The sequence below is a fragment of the Salvelinus namaycush genome, chromosome 21, assembly GCF_016432855.1.
Source record: "Salvelinus namaycush isolate Seneca chromosome 21, SaNama_1.0, whole genome shotgun sequence".
Taxonomy (NCBI): Eukaryota; Metazoa; Chordata; class Actinopteri; order Salmoniformes; family Salmonidae; genus Salvelinus; species Salvelinus namaycush.
This window is the reverse complement of record NC_052327.1, coordinates 24,025,205-24,046,452: the sequence shown is the minus strand read 5'-3', so window position 1 is coordinate 24,046,452 and position 21,248 is coordinate 24,025,205. Positions and strand designations below refer to the sequence as shown.

The 21,248-nt window shown below is 43.3% G+C and overlaps 1 protein-coding gene across 2 annotated transcripts in view; it reads left to right on the top strand.

Annotated features, from left to right (window-relative positions):
- The window catches only part of cdh13 (cadherin 13, H-cadherin (heart)), a 568,028-nt gene that overhangs the window by 206,251 nt on the left and 340,529 nt on the right, over positions 1–21,248 (top strand). For both annotated transcript variants that reach the window (XM_039017434.1, XM_039017433.1), the window contains exons 5-6: positions 20,135–20,140; positions 21,063–21,215. In XM_039017434.1, the coding sequence (XP_038873362.1) occupies positions 20,135–20,140; positions 21,063–21,215 (159 nt within the window). The remainder of the gene's footprint in view (positions 1–20,134; positions 20,141–21,062; positions 21,216–21,248) is intronic.

The following is a 21,248-nucleotide window of genomic DNA, read 5'->3' as shown; positions in this document are numbered from 1 at the left end:
GCTGAGAAGGAATATCACCACAGCAAGCAAGGTACTTGGAGTCAAACAGACAGGCCTGGATGAGATCTTTAAGGTCAGGGCCCTCCGCAAGGCCCACAAAATAATTTTAGACCCAAGCCACCCCCTGTACCCAGACTTTGAACTACTCCCCTCTGGGCGCAGGTATAGGGCACCCCTCGGCAGGAAAAACAGAACTAGACAATCATTTGTGCCAGTTGTGATATTGCTCCTAAATAGCTCGCGCTAATGTTCCTATCGACCCAGAAATGTCAGCAGGCTAGTCACTTTTTATTGGTAACTGTTAGTAAAGTTGTATTGTCAATTTGCTTTGTATTTAAATGCCACTTTAAACGTGTACATGACACTGCAACAACATTTTCCCATGGCGACAATAAAGTCAGTAAAAGTAGAGTTTTGAAATTAACAATTCTTGAAGTTTCAAAATAGCTTTTAAGCAACTGGTTTCACAAGCAATTTGAGAATTTTGTTTATTAGCATCTCAGTTTAGAGCACATAATCAATGGTGAAGGTTCTAAGGCCATTTTGTAAGAAACAAGGCAATGACTTTGCTTAACACACAGGCATACATTCAGATGGACTTAGCCATATGCACTTTGCATAGGATAACAAATATTATTTGAGTAACAGTCGCCATTACATTTTGTCTAGAAACACATTCACAAAAGTAACCTATATTGCCATTATAAATGGATATGGAAACTTTTGCGTTGCAAAGGAAGATAATCAAATAATCAATATCCTACATTTTAGGAGAAAGCTCAAATTCTACCCTTTGCTGCAAGTAGAATCGAGACGGTCGTGACAGGAGTTACAAAATCTAACTGAATAGTTGGTCCTACTCTGTGGGCCGGCAACCTGCCTAAAATGTGCAGGAGGATTTCCTCGGCCTAGGTTCCAACAGCGCTTAATCATATGCCCTAACCTTCTTTAGAAATCACAACAACGCTTTGTGGGCTGTTTGGGATTAGCCTCTGTACGTGTCCCAATCGCTGAAAAAGGGGCTATTTCGGTAGCTTGGCCCGCTCTCACACTAGAGAGCATTGTGGACACACACACCACACCAGTAGGTAGGACTGACTGTGCATCCATCCCGCTATCTGTATCCGAGTCAGACAAGTCACTTTGGAGCCTATATGTGCTCTGTTCTAACAAATCTTGCTGCGCGTCATGTAGAAATGACCTAGTCAAATCATGCCATTTTTCGCGTGCTTGGAGTTCTTATTGCAACTCTTTTATTTTGCAGTCTGAGGTCCTCTGGGATCTCACAGTGGCATCAAGCAAGTTCACCGCCAGTTTGCTGTAATGCAATTCCTTCTTGCCGAGTAGAAACACAGCAAGCTCTAGAATTAACATCCTCTTAGATTTTTTCTTATGCATGCCAATATATTGCCAGTAATGAAGACTTTAATCCCTATTCTAATCAAATGTGAGACCATTCTTGCCTTTTTTGATCAAATCCTTGATTCGAGTTGATTGCCATAACTAAAAAATATCCAAGGATTCTTACAGCACTTTCTGACAATCAGCAACCATCAAAAGAAGCACAACAGAAACCCGAAAATATTATCCAAACTGAAACTGAGTAAGTAATGTTTAGTCTGAAGCTACTTTGAAAGCCTAGAATGAAAAGAACATTAAAATAATCTCTATAAAAACTGCGTTTATTTTCATACAATATTTGTATGAACATAACAAGGGTCAACAACTGAGACATGAACTGAACAAGTTCCACAGACATGTGACTAACAGAAATGGAATAATGTGTCCCTGAACAAAGGGGGGGTCAAAATCAAAAGTAACAGTCAGTATCTGGTGTGGCCACCAGCTGCATCAAGTACTGCAGTGCATCTCCTCCTCATGGACTGCACCAAATTTGCCCTTTCTTACTGTGAGATGTTACCCCACTCTTCCACCAAGGCACCTGCAAGTTCCCTGACATTTATGCGGGGAATGGCCCTAGCCCTCACCCTCCGATCCAACAGGGATTGAGATCCGGGCTCTTCGCTGGCCACGGCAGAATACTGACATTCCTGTCTTGCAGGAAATCACGCACAGAACGAGCAGTATGGCTGGTGGCATTGTCATGTCAGGATGGGCCTGCAGGAAGGGTACCACATGAGGGAGGAGGATGTCTTTCCTGTAATGCACAGTGTTGAGATTTCCTGCAATGACAACAAGCTCAGTCCGATGATGCTGTGACACACCGTCCCAGACCATGACGGACCCTCCACCTCCAAATCAATCCCGCTCCATAGTACAGGCCTCGGTGTAACACTCATTCCTTCGAGGATAAACGCGAATCCGACCATCACCCCTTGTGAGACAAAACCACGACTCATCAGTAAAGAGCACTTTTTGCCAGTCCTGTCTGGTCTAGCGACGGTGGGTTTGTACCCATAGGCGACGTTGTTGCCGGTGATGTCTGGTGAGGACCTGCCTTACAACAGCCCTACAAGCCCTCAGTGCGGCCTCTCTCAGCCTATTGCGGACAGTCTGAGCACTGAGGGAGGGATTGTGCGTTCCTGGTGTAACTCGGGCAGTTGTTGTTTCCATCCTGTACCTGTCCCGCAGGTGTGATGTTCGGATGTACCAATCCTGTGCAGGTGTTGTTACACGTGGTCTGCCACTGCGAGGACGATCAGCTGTCTGTCCTGTCTCCCTGTAGCACTGTCTTAGGCGTTTCACAGTACCGACATTGTAATTTATTGCCCTGGCCAGATCTGCAGTCGTCATGCCTCCTTACAGCATGCCTAAGGCACGTTCACGCAAATGAGCAGGGACACTGGGCATGATTCTTTTTGTGTTTTTCAGAGTCAGTAGAAAGGCCTCTTTAGTGTCCTAAGTTTTCATAACTGTCACCTTAATTGATAGCCGTCTGTAAGCTGTTAGTGTCTTAAAGACTGTTCCACAGGTGCATGTTCATTAATTGTTTATGGTTAATTGAACAAGCATGGGAAACAGTGTTTAAACCCTTTACAATGAAGATCTGTGAAGTTATTTAGATTTTTATAAATTATCTTTGAAAGACAGGGTCCTGAAAAGGGATGTTTCTTTTTTTGCTGAGTTTATTTATCTTCATAAAGACTGAGTGCTAAGTTAAAAGGCTACCAAGCTTTCTAGGAAAGACAATCAGCACAGAAGTGTGAAGTGAGAGGTGTGGAGCCCCCACCCAAATGCCTCTTTGGCCCTCTGCTCCATGGCTTCCCTCTGTGCAGAAGTCCCCACAGTACAGTACACATTGGATATAAAAAATGACAAGGCACAGAAAGATTACAAAGAGAAGCTCCTCAAAAATCAGAAAACTGGAAAACGAGGACCCTGAGACTGACTCTGTCAACCTTTACAAGAATGGAACGGTGGTGGTGCAGGGCAACTTCATACATCACCGAAAGGACTTCCACAGAATCAAAGTGAGAGCATGGCAGGAGAATCTTTCTCTTAGTGACGACTCCGAGCGAGTCTGGTCAAACCTCTTCAAAATGTCCTGCAGATGAGGATAGCACCCCCCCCCAACACTGAACACACCCAGGTCCCACAACTGCACTGCTCCTCCATCACTGACAGGGATAAATTCACCAAGCTGGAAAGAGACAAGGTGGAGCTCAAAGAGTTAGTCAACACACTCCAGACAACACAGACACACAAAACAGACCAGCACAACACCCCCACAGCTATAGTACCCAGAGGGCTAAAAGTGGAGATATATGGCTGTCTGAGAGAGCTAACAGCAATGAAAAATGGTTTGATGAAGAATGCAAAAACCTAAGAAAGAAATTGAGAAACATTTCCAACCAAAAAGATAGGGACCTAGAAAACCTGAGCCTACGCCTTCACTGTGGTGAATCACAAAAAAATACAGAAATACACTACGGAAAAAGAAGGAGCAGCAAGTCAGAAATCAGCTCAATGTAATTGAAGAATCAATAGAATTGAATCACTTCTGGGAAAATTGGAGTACACTAAACAAACAACAACACGAAGAGTTATCTAACCAAAACAAGAGATGTATGGATAAAACACTATAAAGAACAAACAGCAAAAACATATAAATGATCCAATTCAAATCTTAGAATCAACTATTAAAGAATACCAGCACCCACTGGATTCTCCAATTACATTGAATGAACTACAGGACAAAATACAAACCCTCCAACCCAAAAAGGCCTGTGGTGTTGATTGCTAGCTGTGCCACTAGAGATTCTGGGTTCGAGTCCAGGCACTGTTGCAGCCGGCCGCGACCAGGAGGTCCATGGGGCGGCGCACAATTTGCCCACGGTTGTCCGGGTTAGGGAGGGTTTGGCCGGGATATCCTTGTCTCATTGCGCACTAGTGACTCCTGTGACGGGCCGGGCGCAGTGCACGCTGACAGGGTCGCCAGGTTGTACAGTGTTTCCTCTGACACATTGGTGCGGCTGGCTTCCGGGTCGGATGTGCATTGTGTCAAGAAGCAGTGCGGCTTGGTTGGGTTGTGTTTCGGAGGACGCATGGCTCTCGACCTTCGCCTCTCCCAAGTCCATACGGGAGTTGCAGCAATGAGACAAGACTGTAACTACTACCAATTGGATACCTAAAATACAATTTACACTGTAGTGATATATGTGCACATGAGGATGTGCAAGTAGAAATACTGGTGTGCAAAAGAGCAGAAAAACTAAAACAAATATGGGGATGAGGTAAGTAGTTGGTTGGATGGGCTATGTTACAGATAGGCTGCATACAGTTGCAGCGATCGGTAAGCTGCTCTGACAGCTGAAGCTTAAAGTTAGTGAGGGAGATATCAGTCTCAAACTTCAGTGATTTTTGCAATTCATTCCAGTCATTGGCAGCAGAGAACTGGAAGGAAAGGCGGCCAAAGCAGGTGTTGGCTTTGGGGATGACCAGTGAAATATACCTGCTGGAGCGCGTGCCACGGGTGGGTGTTGCTATGGTGACCAGTGAGCTGAGATAAGGCTGAGCTATACCTAGCAAAGACTTATAGATGACCTGGAGCCAGTGGGTTTGGCGACGAATATGTAGCGAGGACCAGCCAACGAGAGCATACAGGTCACAGTGGTGGGTAGAATATGGGGCTTTGGTGACAAAACGGATGGCACTGTGATAGACTGCATCCAATTTGCTGAGTAGAGTGTTGGAGGCTAATTTGTAAATGACATCACCGAAGTCAAGGATCGATAGGATATTCAGTTTTACGAGGGTAAGTTTGGCAGCATGAGTGAAGGAACTTTGTTGCGAAATAGGAAGCCAATTCTAGATTTAACTTTGGATTGGAGATGCATAATGTGAGTCTGGAAGGCATTGAAGCTCATTTGGAGGTTTATTAACTCAGTATCCAAAGAAGGGCCAGATGTATACATAATTGTGTCGTCTGCGTAGAGGTGGATCAAAGAATCACCCGCAGCAAGAGCGACATCATTGATATATACAGAGAAAAGAGTCGCCCCGAGAGTTGAACCCTGTGGCACTCCCATAGAGACTGTCAGACGTCCGGACAACAGGCCCTCTGATTTGACACACTGATCTCTATCTGAGAAGCAGTTGGTGAACCAGGCTAGGCAGTCATTAGAGAAACCAATGCTGTTGAGTCTGCCGATAAGAATACGGTGATTGACAGAGTCAAAAGCCTTGGCCAGGTCAATGAAGACGGCTGCGCAGTACTGTCTTTTATCAATGGGGGTTATGATATCGTTTAGGACCTTGAGCGTGGCTGAAGTGCACCGGAAACCAGATTGCATAGCGGAGAAGGTACGGTGGAATTCGAAATGGTCTGTGATCTGTTTCTTCACTTGGCTTTCGAAGACTTTAGAAAGGCAGGGCAGGATGGATATAGGTCTGTAACAGTTTGGGTCTAGAGTGTCTCCCCCTTTGAAGAGGGGGATGACCGCGGCAGCTTTCCAATCTTTAGAAATCTCAGACGATACGAAAGAGAGGTTGAACAGGCTAGTAATAGGGGTTGCAACAATGGCGGCAGATAATTTTAGGAAGAGAGGTTCCAGATTGTCTAGCCCAGCTGATTTGTAGGGATCCAGGTTTTGCAGCTCTTTCAGAACATCAGCTGTCTGGATTTGGGTGAAGAAGAAGTGGGGCGGGGGGGGGGGGGGGCTTGGGCCAGTTGCTGCGGGAGGTGCAGAGCTGTTGGCAGGGGTTGGGGTAGCCAGGTGGAAAGCATGGCCAGCCGTTGAGAAATGCTTATTGAAATTCTCGATTATCATGGATTTATCAGTGATGACAGTGTTTCCTAGTCTCAGTGCAATGGGCAGCTGGGAGGAGGTGCTCTTATTCTCCATGGACTTTACAGTGTCCCAAAACTTTTTTGGAATTAGTGCTGCAGGATGCAAATGTTCTGTTTGAAAAAGCTAGCTTTTGCTTTCCTAACGGACTGTGTGTATTGGTTCCTGACTTCCCTGAAAAGTTGCATATCGCAGGGACTATTCGATGCTTGTGCAGTACGACACAGGGTGTTTTTGTGCTGGTCAAGGACAGTCAAGTCTGGAGTGAACCACGGGCTGTATCTGTTCTTAGTTCTACATTTTTTGAAAGGGGCATGCTTATTTAAGATGGTGAGGAAAGCACTTTTAAAGAACAACCAGGCATCCTCTACTGACGGGATGAGGTCAATATCCTTCCAGGATACCCGGGCCAGGTCGATTAGGAAGGCCTGCTCGCAAAAGTGTTTTAGGGAACGTTTGACAGTGATGAGGTGTGGTCGTTTGACCGTGGACCCATTACGGACGCAGGCAATGAGGCAGTGATCGCTGAGATCCTGGTTGAAAACAGCAGAGGTGTATTTGGAGGGCAAGTTGGTCAGGAGGATATCTATGAGGGTGCCAATGTTTACGGACTTTGAGATGTACATAGTAAGTTCTTTGATAATTTGTGTGAGATTGATGGCATCTAGCTTAGATTGTAGGATGGCCGGGGTGTTAAGCATATACCAATTTAGGTCACCTTGCAGTTCGAACTCTGATGAAAAATGGGGTGCAATCAATTCACATATGGTGTCCAGGGCACAGCTGGGAGCTGAGGAGGGTCTATAACAAGCGGCAACGGTGAGGGACTTACTTCTGGAGAGATGGATCTTTAAAAGTAGATGCTCTAACTATTTGGGCATAGACCTGGATAGTATGACAGAACTCTGCAGGCTCTCTCTACAGTAGATTGCAATTCCGCCCCCTTTAGCAGTTCTGTCTTGACGGAAAATGTTGTAATTGGGGGTGGAAATTTCAGAATTTTTGGTGGCCTTCCTAAGCCAGGATTCAGATACGGCTAGGACATCAGGGTTAGCGGAGTGTGCTCAAGCAGTGAATAAAGCAAACTTAGGGAGGAGGCTTCTGATGTTAACATGCATGAACCCAAGGCTTTTACGGTTGCAGAAGTCAGCAAATGAGAGCGCCTGCGGACACACAGGGCCTTTGTTAACCTCTACATCACCAGAGGAACAAAGGAGGAGTAGGATGAGGTTATGACTAAAGGCTATAAGAACTGGTCATCTAGTGCTTTGGGAACAGAGAATAAAAGGAGCAGATTTCTGGGCGTGGTAGGATAGATTCAGGGCATAGTATACAGACAAGGGTATGGAAGGGTGCGAGTACAGTGAGTGTAAACATAGGCATTGAGTGACGATGAGAGAGGTTGCATCTCTGGAGGTGCCAGTTAAGCTAGGTGCGGTCTCCGCATGTGTGTGGGGTGGGACAAGGGGGCTATCTGAGGCCTGTTGAGCAGGACTAGGGGCTCCTCGGTAAAATTAAACAATGAGATATGCCCTAAACAATAGTATACAAGGCATATTGACATTAGAGCGAGGCATAAAGCAATCACAGGTGTTGATTGGGAGAGCTAAGACAACAACGGGTGAGACAACAATGGGTAAACGGCTAAGACAACAACAATGGGAAAATGGCGATAAATGGGCAGAGAGGGTCAGTTAGCTACACACAGGGCCTGAGTTTGAGGCTGAGGCCGACAGATAAACAAAATGAAGTACCGTGTTAATGAACAGTCCAGCAGGCATCAGCTGTGTAGCCGAGTGATCATAGGGTCCAATGAGCAGCAATAGATGAAACAGGGAGCTGTTCGGTAGTCGATTACTACGCTAGGCGAGCGGGAGACAGTGTTCAAATTAAGATCCGACATCTGTACAGTTAAGCCTTTATATGGCTTGGGACTGGAAAACTGCACTGCATTTGAAAATAATTGACATTCATCCAAGAGAACACTTATCAGTCAACTTCATAGTGTTACAGTAGAGCTCCCTTGTCCTCCTCTCCTCTGTTGTGTTGTGTGGAGATGGAGAGAAGATGGAGAGAGGAGCCACACCCCCTGTCATCAGCAGGCTGTATCAGGAGCACTGCACTCTTTCATGTTGGCTGGCATGGTAATGAGAGGTGATAGAAATAGGTGAGCTTCTCCCACTAGGCCTCCCACACAGGGATTGCCAAGACTATGGCGTGGGCCGTGTGTGTGTGTGTGTGTGAGTGCGTGCGTGTGTATGTGTGTGTGTGTCCCACGATTCTTCCTGAAATGAATCGCCTCAGCAGCTCAGAGGATCACTCTCCCCCTTCAGACATCCTTAATCTCTCTCTAAACTCCTCATGACACTTGCTGTTGATCTATTCATCTCAACTTATTGCCTCATTGTCACTATCCTCTCCCGCTGCCTGCCTGTATACTCCATTAAGATGCTACAGGAGCAGACAAACTCTGACTACATATTGGCTCCTTTTTTCATGTGACCCAGTTTGTCACTCACTGTTTTAAAACATATATCTATAATCTAGTTGTTAGTCGCTGTGTGTGCATAACGTAGTGGAGCTATCATGTAAGTGAAAAAAGGGTCAACTTGGTTTTATTCAAGAGAACAATTCCCTTAGCAACCTCTCACAGGACTCTTCTAAGGCCATTACAGAGTCTTGCGGACGGTAGAGTCTCACACATGGGAACGGGAGGTCAAGGAGAAGGATGATGCTGTGTGCTGTAGTTTTCTCTCCCCTCCCACAGACTCTTGCGGCTTGAGACTGTTGCTACTTTAAACAAGACACACGGATGGAGAGAGGGAGAACGGGGGGAGTAGTGGGGGCCAATAGATCCTGTAATGTACCCAGCCTCAGAGAGAGGAAAGAGAAGGGAGGAAAAGAGGACTGAGAGTGACAGAGATAGAGAGAGATGAGGGGTAAAAGAGAAGTGAGTGAATGAGGAGAGAGAGAAAGAGAGAGCGAGGGGAAGTAGGGCCAAAGGAGAGAGTTGAGGAGAAAGGAGAGGAAAGAAAGGAGAGGACCTGAGCCTAGCTCGTCATGCTGGCCTCATTTCAGATGAAGTTTCAAGTCTACTGCAGCGCCATCTCTTGACTGGCTGCATCACCGCTTGGTATGGTAACTGCTTGGCATCCGGCGACAAGGTGTCACAGAGGGTGGTGCGGACGGCCCAGTACATCACTGCGGCCGATCTCCCTGCCATTCAGGACCTCTATACCAGGCGGTGTCAGAGGAAGGCCCGGAAAATTGTCAAAGAACTCAGCCACCCAAGCCATAGACTGTTCACTCTGCTACTCCACGGCAAGTACTGGAGCGCCAAGTCTGTGACCTAAAAGCCCCTGAACAGCTTCTACCCTCTAACCATAAAACAGCTGAACAGTTAATCAAATGGCTACCCAGACTATTTGCCTTGACCCTTTTTTGCACGGACTCTCTTGCACTGACGCTATACACACACACTGGACTCTGTCCACACACTCACACATACTTACACTGACACTCCAACACATACACACACACGCGCACACACACTCCAGCACACACACACACACACATCACACACACACATGCATATTGACACCACACACACGCACACATACACTCAGTTTCACACTCTTTACACAACCTAGTGCTACTCTGTTTGTTATCTATCCTTATTGCCTAGTCACTTTTACCCCTACCTACATGCACATATTACCTCAACTACCCCTGCACATTGACTCTGCACCGCTACTCCTTCTATATAGCCTCGTTATTGTTATTTATTGCATTACTATTTTATATTTTTATTTGCTAATTTTCTTACTTTTTAACTCTGCATTGTTGGGAAAGGGCTCGTAAGTAAGCATTTCACAGTAAAGACTACACCTGTTGTATTTTTCGCATGTGACAAATAAAATGTGATTTGATTTGAAGTGAAGTGAGAGTAGAAAGGCTGCATTTTAGCACCAGTCCCTAGGAACGGTTGACACACTCTTTCACTAGACATGACTTTCTAGCAGTGGTGTAAAGTACTTAAGTAAAAATACTTTAAAGTACTACTTAAGTCATTTTTTGGGGTACCTGTACTTTAGTTAAAAATATAAATAGTAAAGTACTTTTACTTTTACTTCACTACATTCCTTAAGAAAATATTGTACTTTTTACTCCATACATTTTCCTCAAAAGTACTCATTACATTTTGAATGCTTAGCAGGACAGGAAAATAGTCAAATTCACAAGTTTATCAATCGAACAACTCTGATCATCCCTACTGCCTCTGATCTGGCGGACTCACTAAACACACATGCTTCGTTTGTAAATGATGTCTGAATGTTGGAATGTGCTCGTGGCTTTCCGTAAATGAAAAAAAAACGAAGAAATGGTGCCATCTGGTTTGCTTAATATAAGGAATTTGAAATGATTTAAACTTTGACTTTTGATACTTTAAACCAAATACTTTTATACTTTTACTCAAGTAGAATTTTACTGGGTGACTTTTACTTTTACTTGAGTAATTTTCTATTAAGGTATCTTTACTTTTACCCAGGTATGATAGTTGGGTACTTTTTCCACCACTGCTTTCTAGCTCCCTGAGTGGTGAAGGTGGAGTGCAGGGGACATTTACCATAACTGTGAAACATGGCTCCTTACGCATCTGTAGTGGTGGTGGAGATGGCACACACTTATCCACGAAGACTTACAGACACTTAGGCCTACAGTTCATGATGAAAATGGCCAACATCAATGATTCACAGCCCTACGAGATACGGCTCAGGGGCCTCAATTATAAATGTTGCGTATGCACAAAATATTTATATATCTGACACAAAAGTTGGCATTTGCTGAACTTGACGTGAAAAAGTGCTTGTCCTCCCACAAATTTTAAACCATGCGTAAGCACAGTTTCTAGTGGTTGAAGAATTGCATTGCAGGAAGGCAAATTACCCTTGTAGCCTTGTGCAAATGGGGAATATATGATGACGTATTCATAACAAAAACACTGGTAACCTAGCTAAATCATTTTAAATAGGCATATATTTCTTATGATTTAGGCTATTTCATTTCCATGATCATTGCAGAATAAATTCCTCACCTTTTCTGACTGTGATGGTTTCATACTTGCGAAATTGTCACGCCCTGACCTTAGAGAGAGGTTTTTTTTCTCTATTTGGTTAGGTCAGGGTGTGATGTGGGGTGGGCATTCTATGTTTTGTATTTCTGTGTGTTTGGCCGCGTGTGGTTCCCAATCAGAGTCAGCTGTCTATTGTTGTCTCTGATTGGGAATCATACTTAGGCAGCCTGTTTTGCCACCTTAGTTGTGAGTAGTTGTCTGTGTTAGTGGCCTGTATAGCCCTAGTCAGCGGCACGGTCGTTTTTGTTGTTTTTTGTTGGCGACATTCATAATAAAAATAAATGTACGCTCCCCACGCTGCACCTTGGTCCGGTCATTTCCACGAAGACGACGCTCGTGACAGAAATAGACTACAGGTCTACAACAAGTTAGGATAGGCTACCATTCATCCCATCTCTCATTTAACTGGACCCACGTCAAGGTAGTAAATAAACTGAAAAAATATATAAATGCAACATGCAAAAATGTCAAAGATTTACAGTTACAATTATATATAAATCAGTCAATTGAAATACATTTATTAGGCCCTAATCTATAGATTTCACATCACTGGGAATACAGATAGGCATCTGTTGGTTACAGATACCTTAAAAAAAGGTAGGGGTGTGGATAAACAAAACAGTATCTGGTGTGACCACCATTTGCCTCATGCAGCACAACACATCTCCTTCACATAGAGTTGATCAGGCTGTTGATTGTGGCCTGTGGTATGTTGTCCCACTCCTCTTCAATGGTTGTGCAAAGTTGCTGGATATTGGCGGGAACTAGAACACGCTGTTGTACACGTCGATCCAGAGCATCCCAAACATGCTCAATGGGTGACATGTCTGGTGAGTATGCAGGCCGAGTATGCAGTATGGAAGAGTATGCAGTATGGAAGACCTGGTAAATTTTCAGCTTCCAGGAATTGTGTACAGATCCTTGCGATATGGGTCTGTGCATTATCATGCTGAAACATGAGATGGTGGCGGATGAATGGCACGACAATGGGCCTAAGGATCTCATCAAGATGCATTCAAATTGCCATCGATAAAATGTTGTTGTGTGTGTTGTTTGTAGCTTATGCCTGCCCATACCATAAGCCCACCGCCACTTGGGACACTGTTCACAACGTTGACATCAACAAACCGCTCGCCCACATAACGCCATACATGTGGTCTGCGGCTGTGAGGGCGGTCAGACGTACTGCCAAATTCTCTAAAATGACGTTGGAGGCAGCTTATGGTGGAGAAATGAACATTCAATTATCTGGCAAAAGCTCTGGTGGACATTCCTGCAGTCAGCATGCTAAATGCAAGCTCCCTCAAAACTTGACACATCTGTGGCATTGTGTTGTGTGACAAAACTGCACATTATAGAGTGGCCTTTCATTGTCCCCAGCACAAGGTGCACATGTGTAATGATCATGCTGTTTAATCAGCTTCTTGATATGCCACACCTGTCAGGCGGGTGGATTATCTTGGCAAATGAGAAATGCTGACTAACGGGGATGTAAACAAATGTAAAACATTTGGGAGAAATAAGGTTTTTGTGCATATGGAAAACTTCTGGGATCTTTTATTTCAGCTCATGAAACACAGGACCTTACATGTTGAATTTATATTTTTGTTCAGTAGCTAGTATTTTGCTCTATGCGATCCTAAGCTTCTAGTTTAACGGTAGAACAGACTGTTCACCTTTTCCATTGACGTTTGTAGGCTATGTCTGAATACTGTAATGTCACATTTCTAGAGTAGACAGTGTGTAAGGGCACAAGGCGAGACCCAGATGCAGACACAGGGGGCAGATGGTTAGAGTCCAAGAGGTTTATTAACAATCCAAAAGGGGTAGTGTTGATAAATCGTTATTGGAGACAAGATGCCAAGTTGAGACATAGGACGAGGTGGATATGGTATAATAAAGGCAGTTTATTCAAAGGTAAAGATATCTGGCAAATCGTGCTGCACGGCCCCTTTCGTCTGCTCGTATGGAACCGTCGGAAAAGAGGCCCGAAACATATTGTGCAGTTCATTTTATGCAATATATGACGTATGTATATTCTGGGAGTCTGTTCGTCGGATTGGTCGATCTGGGTCGTGGGTAGTCCTGTTCGGGCCTGGTGTCGACGTTCCATTGGCTCTTAACATGGTTCTTTGTCTTCGTTTCCCAACCTAGGAAAGAATGTGTATGCGTGTTGTTTTTGCAGGGGCCTTTTCTGCGTGTGTGTGTGTGTGTGCCTGATGAGAGCAGAATGTGTCTAAGAGAAAAGAGAGGGTGGGTGCATTTTGTACAAAGGATAGCTTATGTTGAGAAGTTGTTATAACAAGTTTCCAGTATCTATTACAATTTCTTACAGTAGGCAAGAGAATGGTCATGGACAGGCAAAATATCAAAACCAGTTCAGAGTTTCAGAGGTACAGAATGTCAGGCAGGCTCGAGGTCAACGCAGGCAGAATAGTCAGGCAGGCGGGAATGGAGTCCAGAAAAACAGGCAAATGTCAAAACCGGGAAGACTAGTAAAAGAGAATAGAAAGCAGGAGCACAGGAAAACCACGCTGGTCGACATGAACATTCAAGACGGACTGGCACAGAGAGACAGGAAACACAGGGATAAATACACTGGGGAAAATAAGTGACACATGGAGGGGTGGAGACAATCACAAGGACAGGTGAAACAGATCAGGGCGTGACCCAATGTTTAATTTATAAACATAATACATAATACAGATATCATAACCACTGCAGAATAAATGCCTCACCTTTTCTGGCCATGATGAGTTCATATTCCCGGAACTAGCTATACAACACCCATACGCATCCGTCATTTAATTGGGCCTATTAGATAGGTCCTGTACCATTATTTTATATTATATCATTTTATAGTAAGATGAAGATAATTTACCTTAACTGAATAAAATAGAAAGGATATTTTTCCCATTCCGGAGCGAGTGTGCATATGAAGTAACTAGGTTTAGCGTAAAAGTGATAATTTGAAACAAGTCCTATACACTAGATTTAGAGTTTTTGCAGCAACTGTAGTTTTGATTTGATTTTATTAGGATCTCTTTTAGTCCTCATTTGGACTAATCTTCCAAGAGTCCTTAACAGTTGTGAATGAGACAAACTTTAGAATGTCTTAGAAATAAAAACAAATATGAACTGCATGGTGCGACTATAGGCTATTGATGATTTGAGAAAGTCACAAAAAAAGCTTGCCTCAGGCTCCACACGCTGTTCTCACATCAATTGGTCATATTTGCACCCATCAAACCATTCTCAATTTAATCTTGTCTTTACTAATATGTAAAATTAGTTTTGATTTATTATGTCCCATTATTAAATGGGCAGGAACAGGGGCAGGGGTAAAATACATGTCATCCTTATGCACTGGAATAGTGAATGGAGACTGCTTTTCCACAGTTCCTTTTTCAATTGTGTTGGGTAGGCTACACTGGTTTTATAGCAGAGCAATGTGCGTAATATGAGCAGTTGAGAAATAAATATAGTAGCAGCTGGGATCCTCCTCTTTTTAGTGGCAACCATCAAAACGCTGCTTTCACATGGGATTGCATATAGAAATGTCTGGGCTGATCAGAACCCTTATTTCACTTCACTCATCAACCACTGTTTGAGGATTATGCAGCCTCTCGCTGCACGACAGGTGATATTCCATATGCCATGGCCTCGCCAACCCTGTTGCTGCAGCTACCCAGTGCTTAATTTGGAAACCAAGTGAAATCTGTTTGGGAACATGTTTCCACAATGAAACATATTTCATTAAACTATTGACAGGCCCTCACTCTGTGTGCTGGAGAAAGGAATGAAGGAGAGAGAGGAGGAGATGGACACGCACAGGGATGAGATATTCTGTAGCTAAAGGTAATGTGTCAGCCTATTCATTATAGAAAAAAAGCCCTATTACTAGGCTATTCAAAATCAAATACTAATTCACTGTAATTGTAGGCTAACCAGCCTACTCTGTAGCCGCCCTGCACAATCAATGAACCAACAGCATTGCCTAGGCCTATAGGTTCTCTCCCAGACATGGATAGTAATGTTGGAGCGTAGCAGAAGATAAACAGTCCATCCAGTATGCATAATAATACAGTCCACACTCAAAGGAAAATACTAGAATTTGTAATAATTTATAATATAGGCTATACCAATTATGTACCAAAGACATCTTAAGTAGTTGTTGTTTTTCTGCTGTGCGTAATATGCGGTAGGCTATGTATTGTATAACGGCACAATCATTATTTTAATTCAGCCTTTTTTTTTTCAGGCTTGATCATATGCTCTAACAGTATGGGTGTTTTGAATGAATCATCACCTGAGAAAGCGCTGTCCATTGTGTTGTGATAGGCTTTGAAACAACATCCACCACGACAATGTTTTCCACTCAGTTTCCACCTGTAGTTGAACTTCTTTCTTCAAATGGATCGATCACAGTGAAGTGAGTTTTAAAAGCATGATACTGTTTTGATGATAAGTGTTTAATGTGATTTTAGATTACATTTTCAGGATGTCAGTGTGGTTAGAGGGACAATAGAGCGCTGAGTACCAGGCCATTAGCAACATGACGATCATTAGCGAGTTGGGTACTATCAAAACATGTCCAGAGTGCATAAGAGAAGATTACAGTGAATCGTGGAATTTTACTGCAGTCATGACTAATGACTATTGGTGTGGCGGTAATACAGTCACCACAACAGCCCTAGTAGGGGCCAGAGACTGTTTGATGACATGGAAATGTCCCTGAAAGAGGCAGTTTGCTTTCATTGCCTAAGTAATGATGTGGCTGTATGAGTAGTTGAAGTTGTGTTCATTGTCATAGAGACAGTGAGACAGTGAATAGAGTGCTGTCTGCTCTGAGAACCAACTCACGTATAAAGACCTCCTTTATCCGTCACCCCCCAGACTAAATCTAGAAGGCAGTGCGATTGAAAGCTGATCTATTATTTGTAATCTCTGAAACCTGTAGAAGTCAGCAAACCGTTGTTCCTATGCTTTCCTGTAGGTACTGTAGAGCTGAAACAAGCTACATATTTGGTGCAGGGGTTAAACAAGCCCAGTTGGATTTCATCTTAGAGCAGTAACTTGCTGGATGTCAATGGCTCTAAAAAGAAAACTCCACCATTAGATGTCTATACGGGAACAACAGATGACCTTGAAATGTTGCCTTTCCTCGAAGTACACAAATAGACACAAAACTACAGTTGTTCCTACATCTACAGTACCAGTCAAAAGTTTGGACACACCTACTCATTTTAGGGTTTCTCTTTATTTGTACTATTTTCTACATTGTAGAATAATAGTGAAGACATCAAAACTATGAAATAACACATATGGAATCATGTAGTAACCAAAAAAGTGTTAAACAAAATATATGTTTTTTTCTAAATATATTTTACATTTTAGATATTTCAAAGTAGCCACCCTTTGCCTTGATGACAGCTTAGCACACTCTTGGCATTCTCTCAACCAGCTTCATGGAATGCGTTTCAATTAGCAGGTGTGCCTTGTTAAAAGTTAATTTGTGGAATTTCTTTTCTTCATAATGCCTTTGAGCCAATCAGTTGTGTTGTGACAAGGTAGGGGTGGTATACAGATAGCCCTATTTGGTAAAAGACCAAGCCCATATTGTGGGAAGAACAGCTCAAATAAGCAAAGACAAACGACAGTCCATCATTACTTTACTTTAAGACATGAAGGTCAGTCAATCTGAAAAATTTCAAGAACTTTAAAAGTTTCTTCAAGTGCGGTTGCAAAAACCATCAAGCGCTATGATGAAACTGGCTCTCATGAGGACCGCCACAGGAAAGGAAGACCCAGAGTTACCTCTGCTGCAGAGGATAAGTTCATGAGAGTTACCAGCCTCAGAAATGTTTGCCCAAATAAATACTTCACAGAGTTCAAGTAACAGACACATCTCACCATCAACAGTTCAGAGGAGACTGTGTGAATCAGGCCTTCATGGTCAAATGGCTGCCAAGAAACCACTATTAAAGGATGCCAACAAGAAGAAGAGACTTGCTTGTGCCAAGAAACACGAGCAATGGACATTAGACCGGTGGAAATCTGTCCTTTGGTCTGATGAGTCCAAATTTGAGATTTTTGGTTCCAACCACCATGCCTTTGTGAGGTGCAGAGTAGGTGAATAGATTATCTCTGCATGTGTGGTTCCCACCATGAAGCATGGAGGAGGTGTGATAGTGTGGGGGGGCTTTGCTGGTGACACTGTCTGTGATTTATTTAGAATTCAAGGCACACTTAACCAGGATGGCTACCACAGCATTCTGCAGCGATACACCACTCCATCTGGTTTGCTCTTAGTGGGACTATCATTTGACTATCATCAGGACAATTACCAACACAACTCCAGGCTGTGTAAGGGCTATTTGACCAAGAAGGAGAGTGATGGAGTGCTGCATCAGTTGACCTGGCCTCCACAATCACCCGACCTCAACCCAATTGAGATGGTTTGGGATGAGTCTGACCACAGAGTGAAGGAAAATCATCCAACAAGTGCTCAGCATATGTGGGAACTCCTTCAAGTCTGTTGGAAAAGCATTCCAGGTGAAGCTGGTTGAGAGATTGCCAAGAGTGTGCAAAGCTGTCATCAAGGCAAACGGTGGCTACTTTGAAGAATCTAAAATCTTAAATATATTTTGATTTGTTTTTTTGGTTACTACATGATTCCATATGTTATTTCATAGTTTTGATGTCTTCACTATTATTCTTCATTGTAGAAAATTGTAAAAATAAAGAAAAACTCTTGAATGAGTAGGTGTGTCCAAACATTTGGCTGGTACTGTATGTGCTGCGTTTGTTTGTCGTTAAATAATTGAAGGTCCTTTTTTAGGTTGCATAGTCCATTGTGAAAGTATAATGTAGCTGGTACGGAATGGTTATCTCCCGGGTGGCGCAGTGGTCTAGGGCACTGCATCGCAGTGCTAGCTGCGCCACCAGAGTCTCTGGGTTCGCGCCCAGGCTCTGTCGCAGCCGGCCGCAACCGGGAGGTCCGTGGGGCAACGCACAATTGGCATAGCGTCGTCCGGGTTAGGGAGGGTTTGGCCGGTAGGGATATCCTTGTCTCAGTATGTAAAATGTAATAAAATGTATGCACTCTGGATAAGAGCGTCTGCTAAATGACTAAAATGTAAAAAAATGTTGTATTCAAATGGACTATTCTGTAGCTGTGTGTGAATATACTGATTCTCCAAGTGAACTCTCTGTGAGAAGTCCTTCCAAAATGTCCTTAAACAGCCCCATGTTTTACTGTAAATACACAGTACATATGTGCTGTGCTGCTCATGGGTTAGGACAACATATGTTCTACATTCTACAGGCATCGTCTGTTGGCTGAAAGACATCAAGGATCTTCTGGGTAAAATGGCATAACATCAATTGGATCTGTGTTTGAAACTAACTAATTACCTACCCATAACTTTTCTGTAGTCCTTTACTGCAGTCAAATGACAAATTCACTTTCTAGTGGCTTCATGGATGGAATGTTATTCATATTTTTTCTTTTTTTACACGCAGAAGATCTGGTGTTTCTATGTGAAACAGTTTTGTTATATTTCAGTCATCTGTGATGTATATAAAGTGTAATATTGGGATGCAAACTCAAAATGTAATACATTTCAACTCTGTATCTGACATGGTACAGGTGTCTTCTTTTTTTAAGCCCATAACCATGTGTGTGAGGTGTAGACTTTTGTTTCAAATTTGATTTGTTCAAGACTACCAAGAATCACTCTGTGTGACCCTGACTAAGCCCACTGCAGTAAAAGGTTAGGTTTGAAGGACATACATTTTTGTAAATATAGTGTATATCCTCATATAGTCTGGGGTGAAAGTAAGGAGGTCCAGTACGGGGTCCCGGCAAAATGCTGTAAATAGTGGGGGTACGCCGTACCAGTAAAACATGAGCCTATCACAATAATTATAACAAAATGTCAAGAAAACTGTAGGCTATTATACCACTTTTTAATATTACCGCATGTCAGAGGCATGAAAAATGTGTGAATGAACTTGAAAATGTGTGTTGTAGCCTATGCTCCAAAAATAGATGTGGTTAGATGAAAACAGACCTTTAACCAAGGCAGTGGACGCACAAATTCTGGCCTAATGACAATCACCAAATGCCTTTACACTTGTTGGTGTTTTGTGTAACAGATGTCTCTTCCATTCACCACTGTTTGGAGGATGGAAATATGTTGTGAGAGGTTGAACGTGCAGGTATTCTAGTAAAGGAGCCCTTTGAAGTGACTGTTTGACAATTAGATGTAAACATCATGACTGGTTGTGTTTATGCCACAATAAAAAGGTAATTCATTTTAAAAGTTAAATGACAATTCTTTACAACTAGGCCCATAGAGGTCCTATTGAATGAATAGGGATTCTATATGTAAATCGATGAATAGGCCCATTAAAAAAGTACATGCACGTATAGGAGGTTCCATACCGGGAAGAAATGAATTCTACTTTCACCCCTGCATACAGTATCATAGACATTGTGGCCTGGTTCCAGATCTGTTTGTAGCATCTTGCCAACACCTATGGTGTTTGGCATGACAACCGCCATATGAGTTGGTTATACAGCACAAACAGATCTGGGAACGGTCTGTAAGCACTGGTTTTACATGTCAAACCAGTCTGCATGGGCATGTGAGTGTGCAGTGTGGTGTGAATCTAACATCCTCTGATCTCTTTTGCCTTTAACCTTCCTCCTTCTGCTGGGACCTGTGGATGTTGCTGCCTTTGCTAGCTTATTGTGAGTACACATCGGATTACACATCCGGTTACACATCCGGTCACACATCTGTTTACACATCTGGTTACACATCCGGTCACACATCTGGTTACACATCTGGTTACATATCCGGTTACACAGCCGGTTACACATCTGGTTACACATCCAGTCACACATATGGTTACACATCCAGTCACACATCTGGTTACACATCCGGTCACACATCTGGTTACACATCTGGTTACACATCCGGTCACACATCTGGTTACACATCTGGTTACACATCCGGTCACACATATGGTTACACAGCCGGTTACACATCTGGTTACACATACAGTCACACATCTGGTTACACATCTGATTACACATCCAGTCACACATATGGTTACACATCCGGTTACACATCCAGTTACACATCCGGTCTCACATCCAGTTACACATCCGGTTACACATCTGGTTACACAGATGGTAACACATCCAGTCACACATCTGATTACACATCTGGTTACACCTGGTTACACATCCAGTCACACACCCGATTACACATCTGGTTACACATTCGGTCACACATTCGGCCACACATCCGGTTACACATCTGGTTACACATCAGGCCACACATCTGATTATACATCCGGTCACACATCCGGTTACACATCTGATTACACATCGGATTACACATCTGGTTACACATCCGGTTACACGTCAATTACACATCTGGCCAAACCATGTTCTCATCTGAATTGTTCTGCTGATACACATACTTAACTGAAAGCAATCATGTTTTGGTGTTACTAGGACATTTGCTTGGAAGATTTTGCATTATTTGAATACATACAGTATGTAAGAAATACATCATCCATATTTTCAGTGGAAGAAATACAGCCAGTTATGATTTAATACTGACAATTTGCTAATGACTGCTTGTTGTTTTGTGTGACTCCAGGTGATTTCGCCGGGGATGGAGAATGACCACATCTTCCATATGACTGGGTCCGGTGCTGACCAGGACCCCAAGGGTGTGTTCACCATCAACAGGGTGACCGGAGAGGTGTCCGTCAGCCAAGAGCTGGACAGAGAGGCCATCAGCTCCTACACGGTGAGTACATACCTCACACAGCCGAAAGAAAGA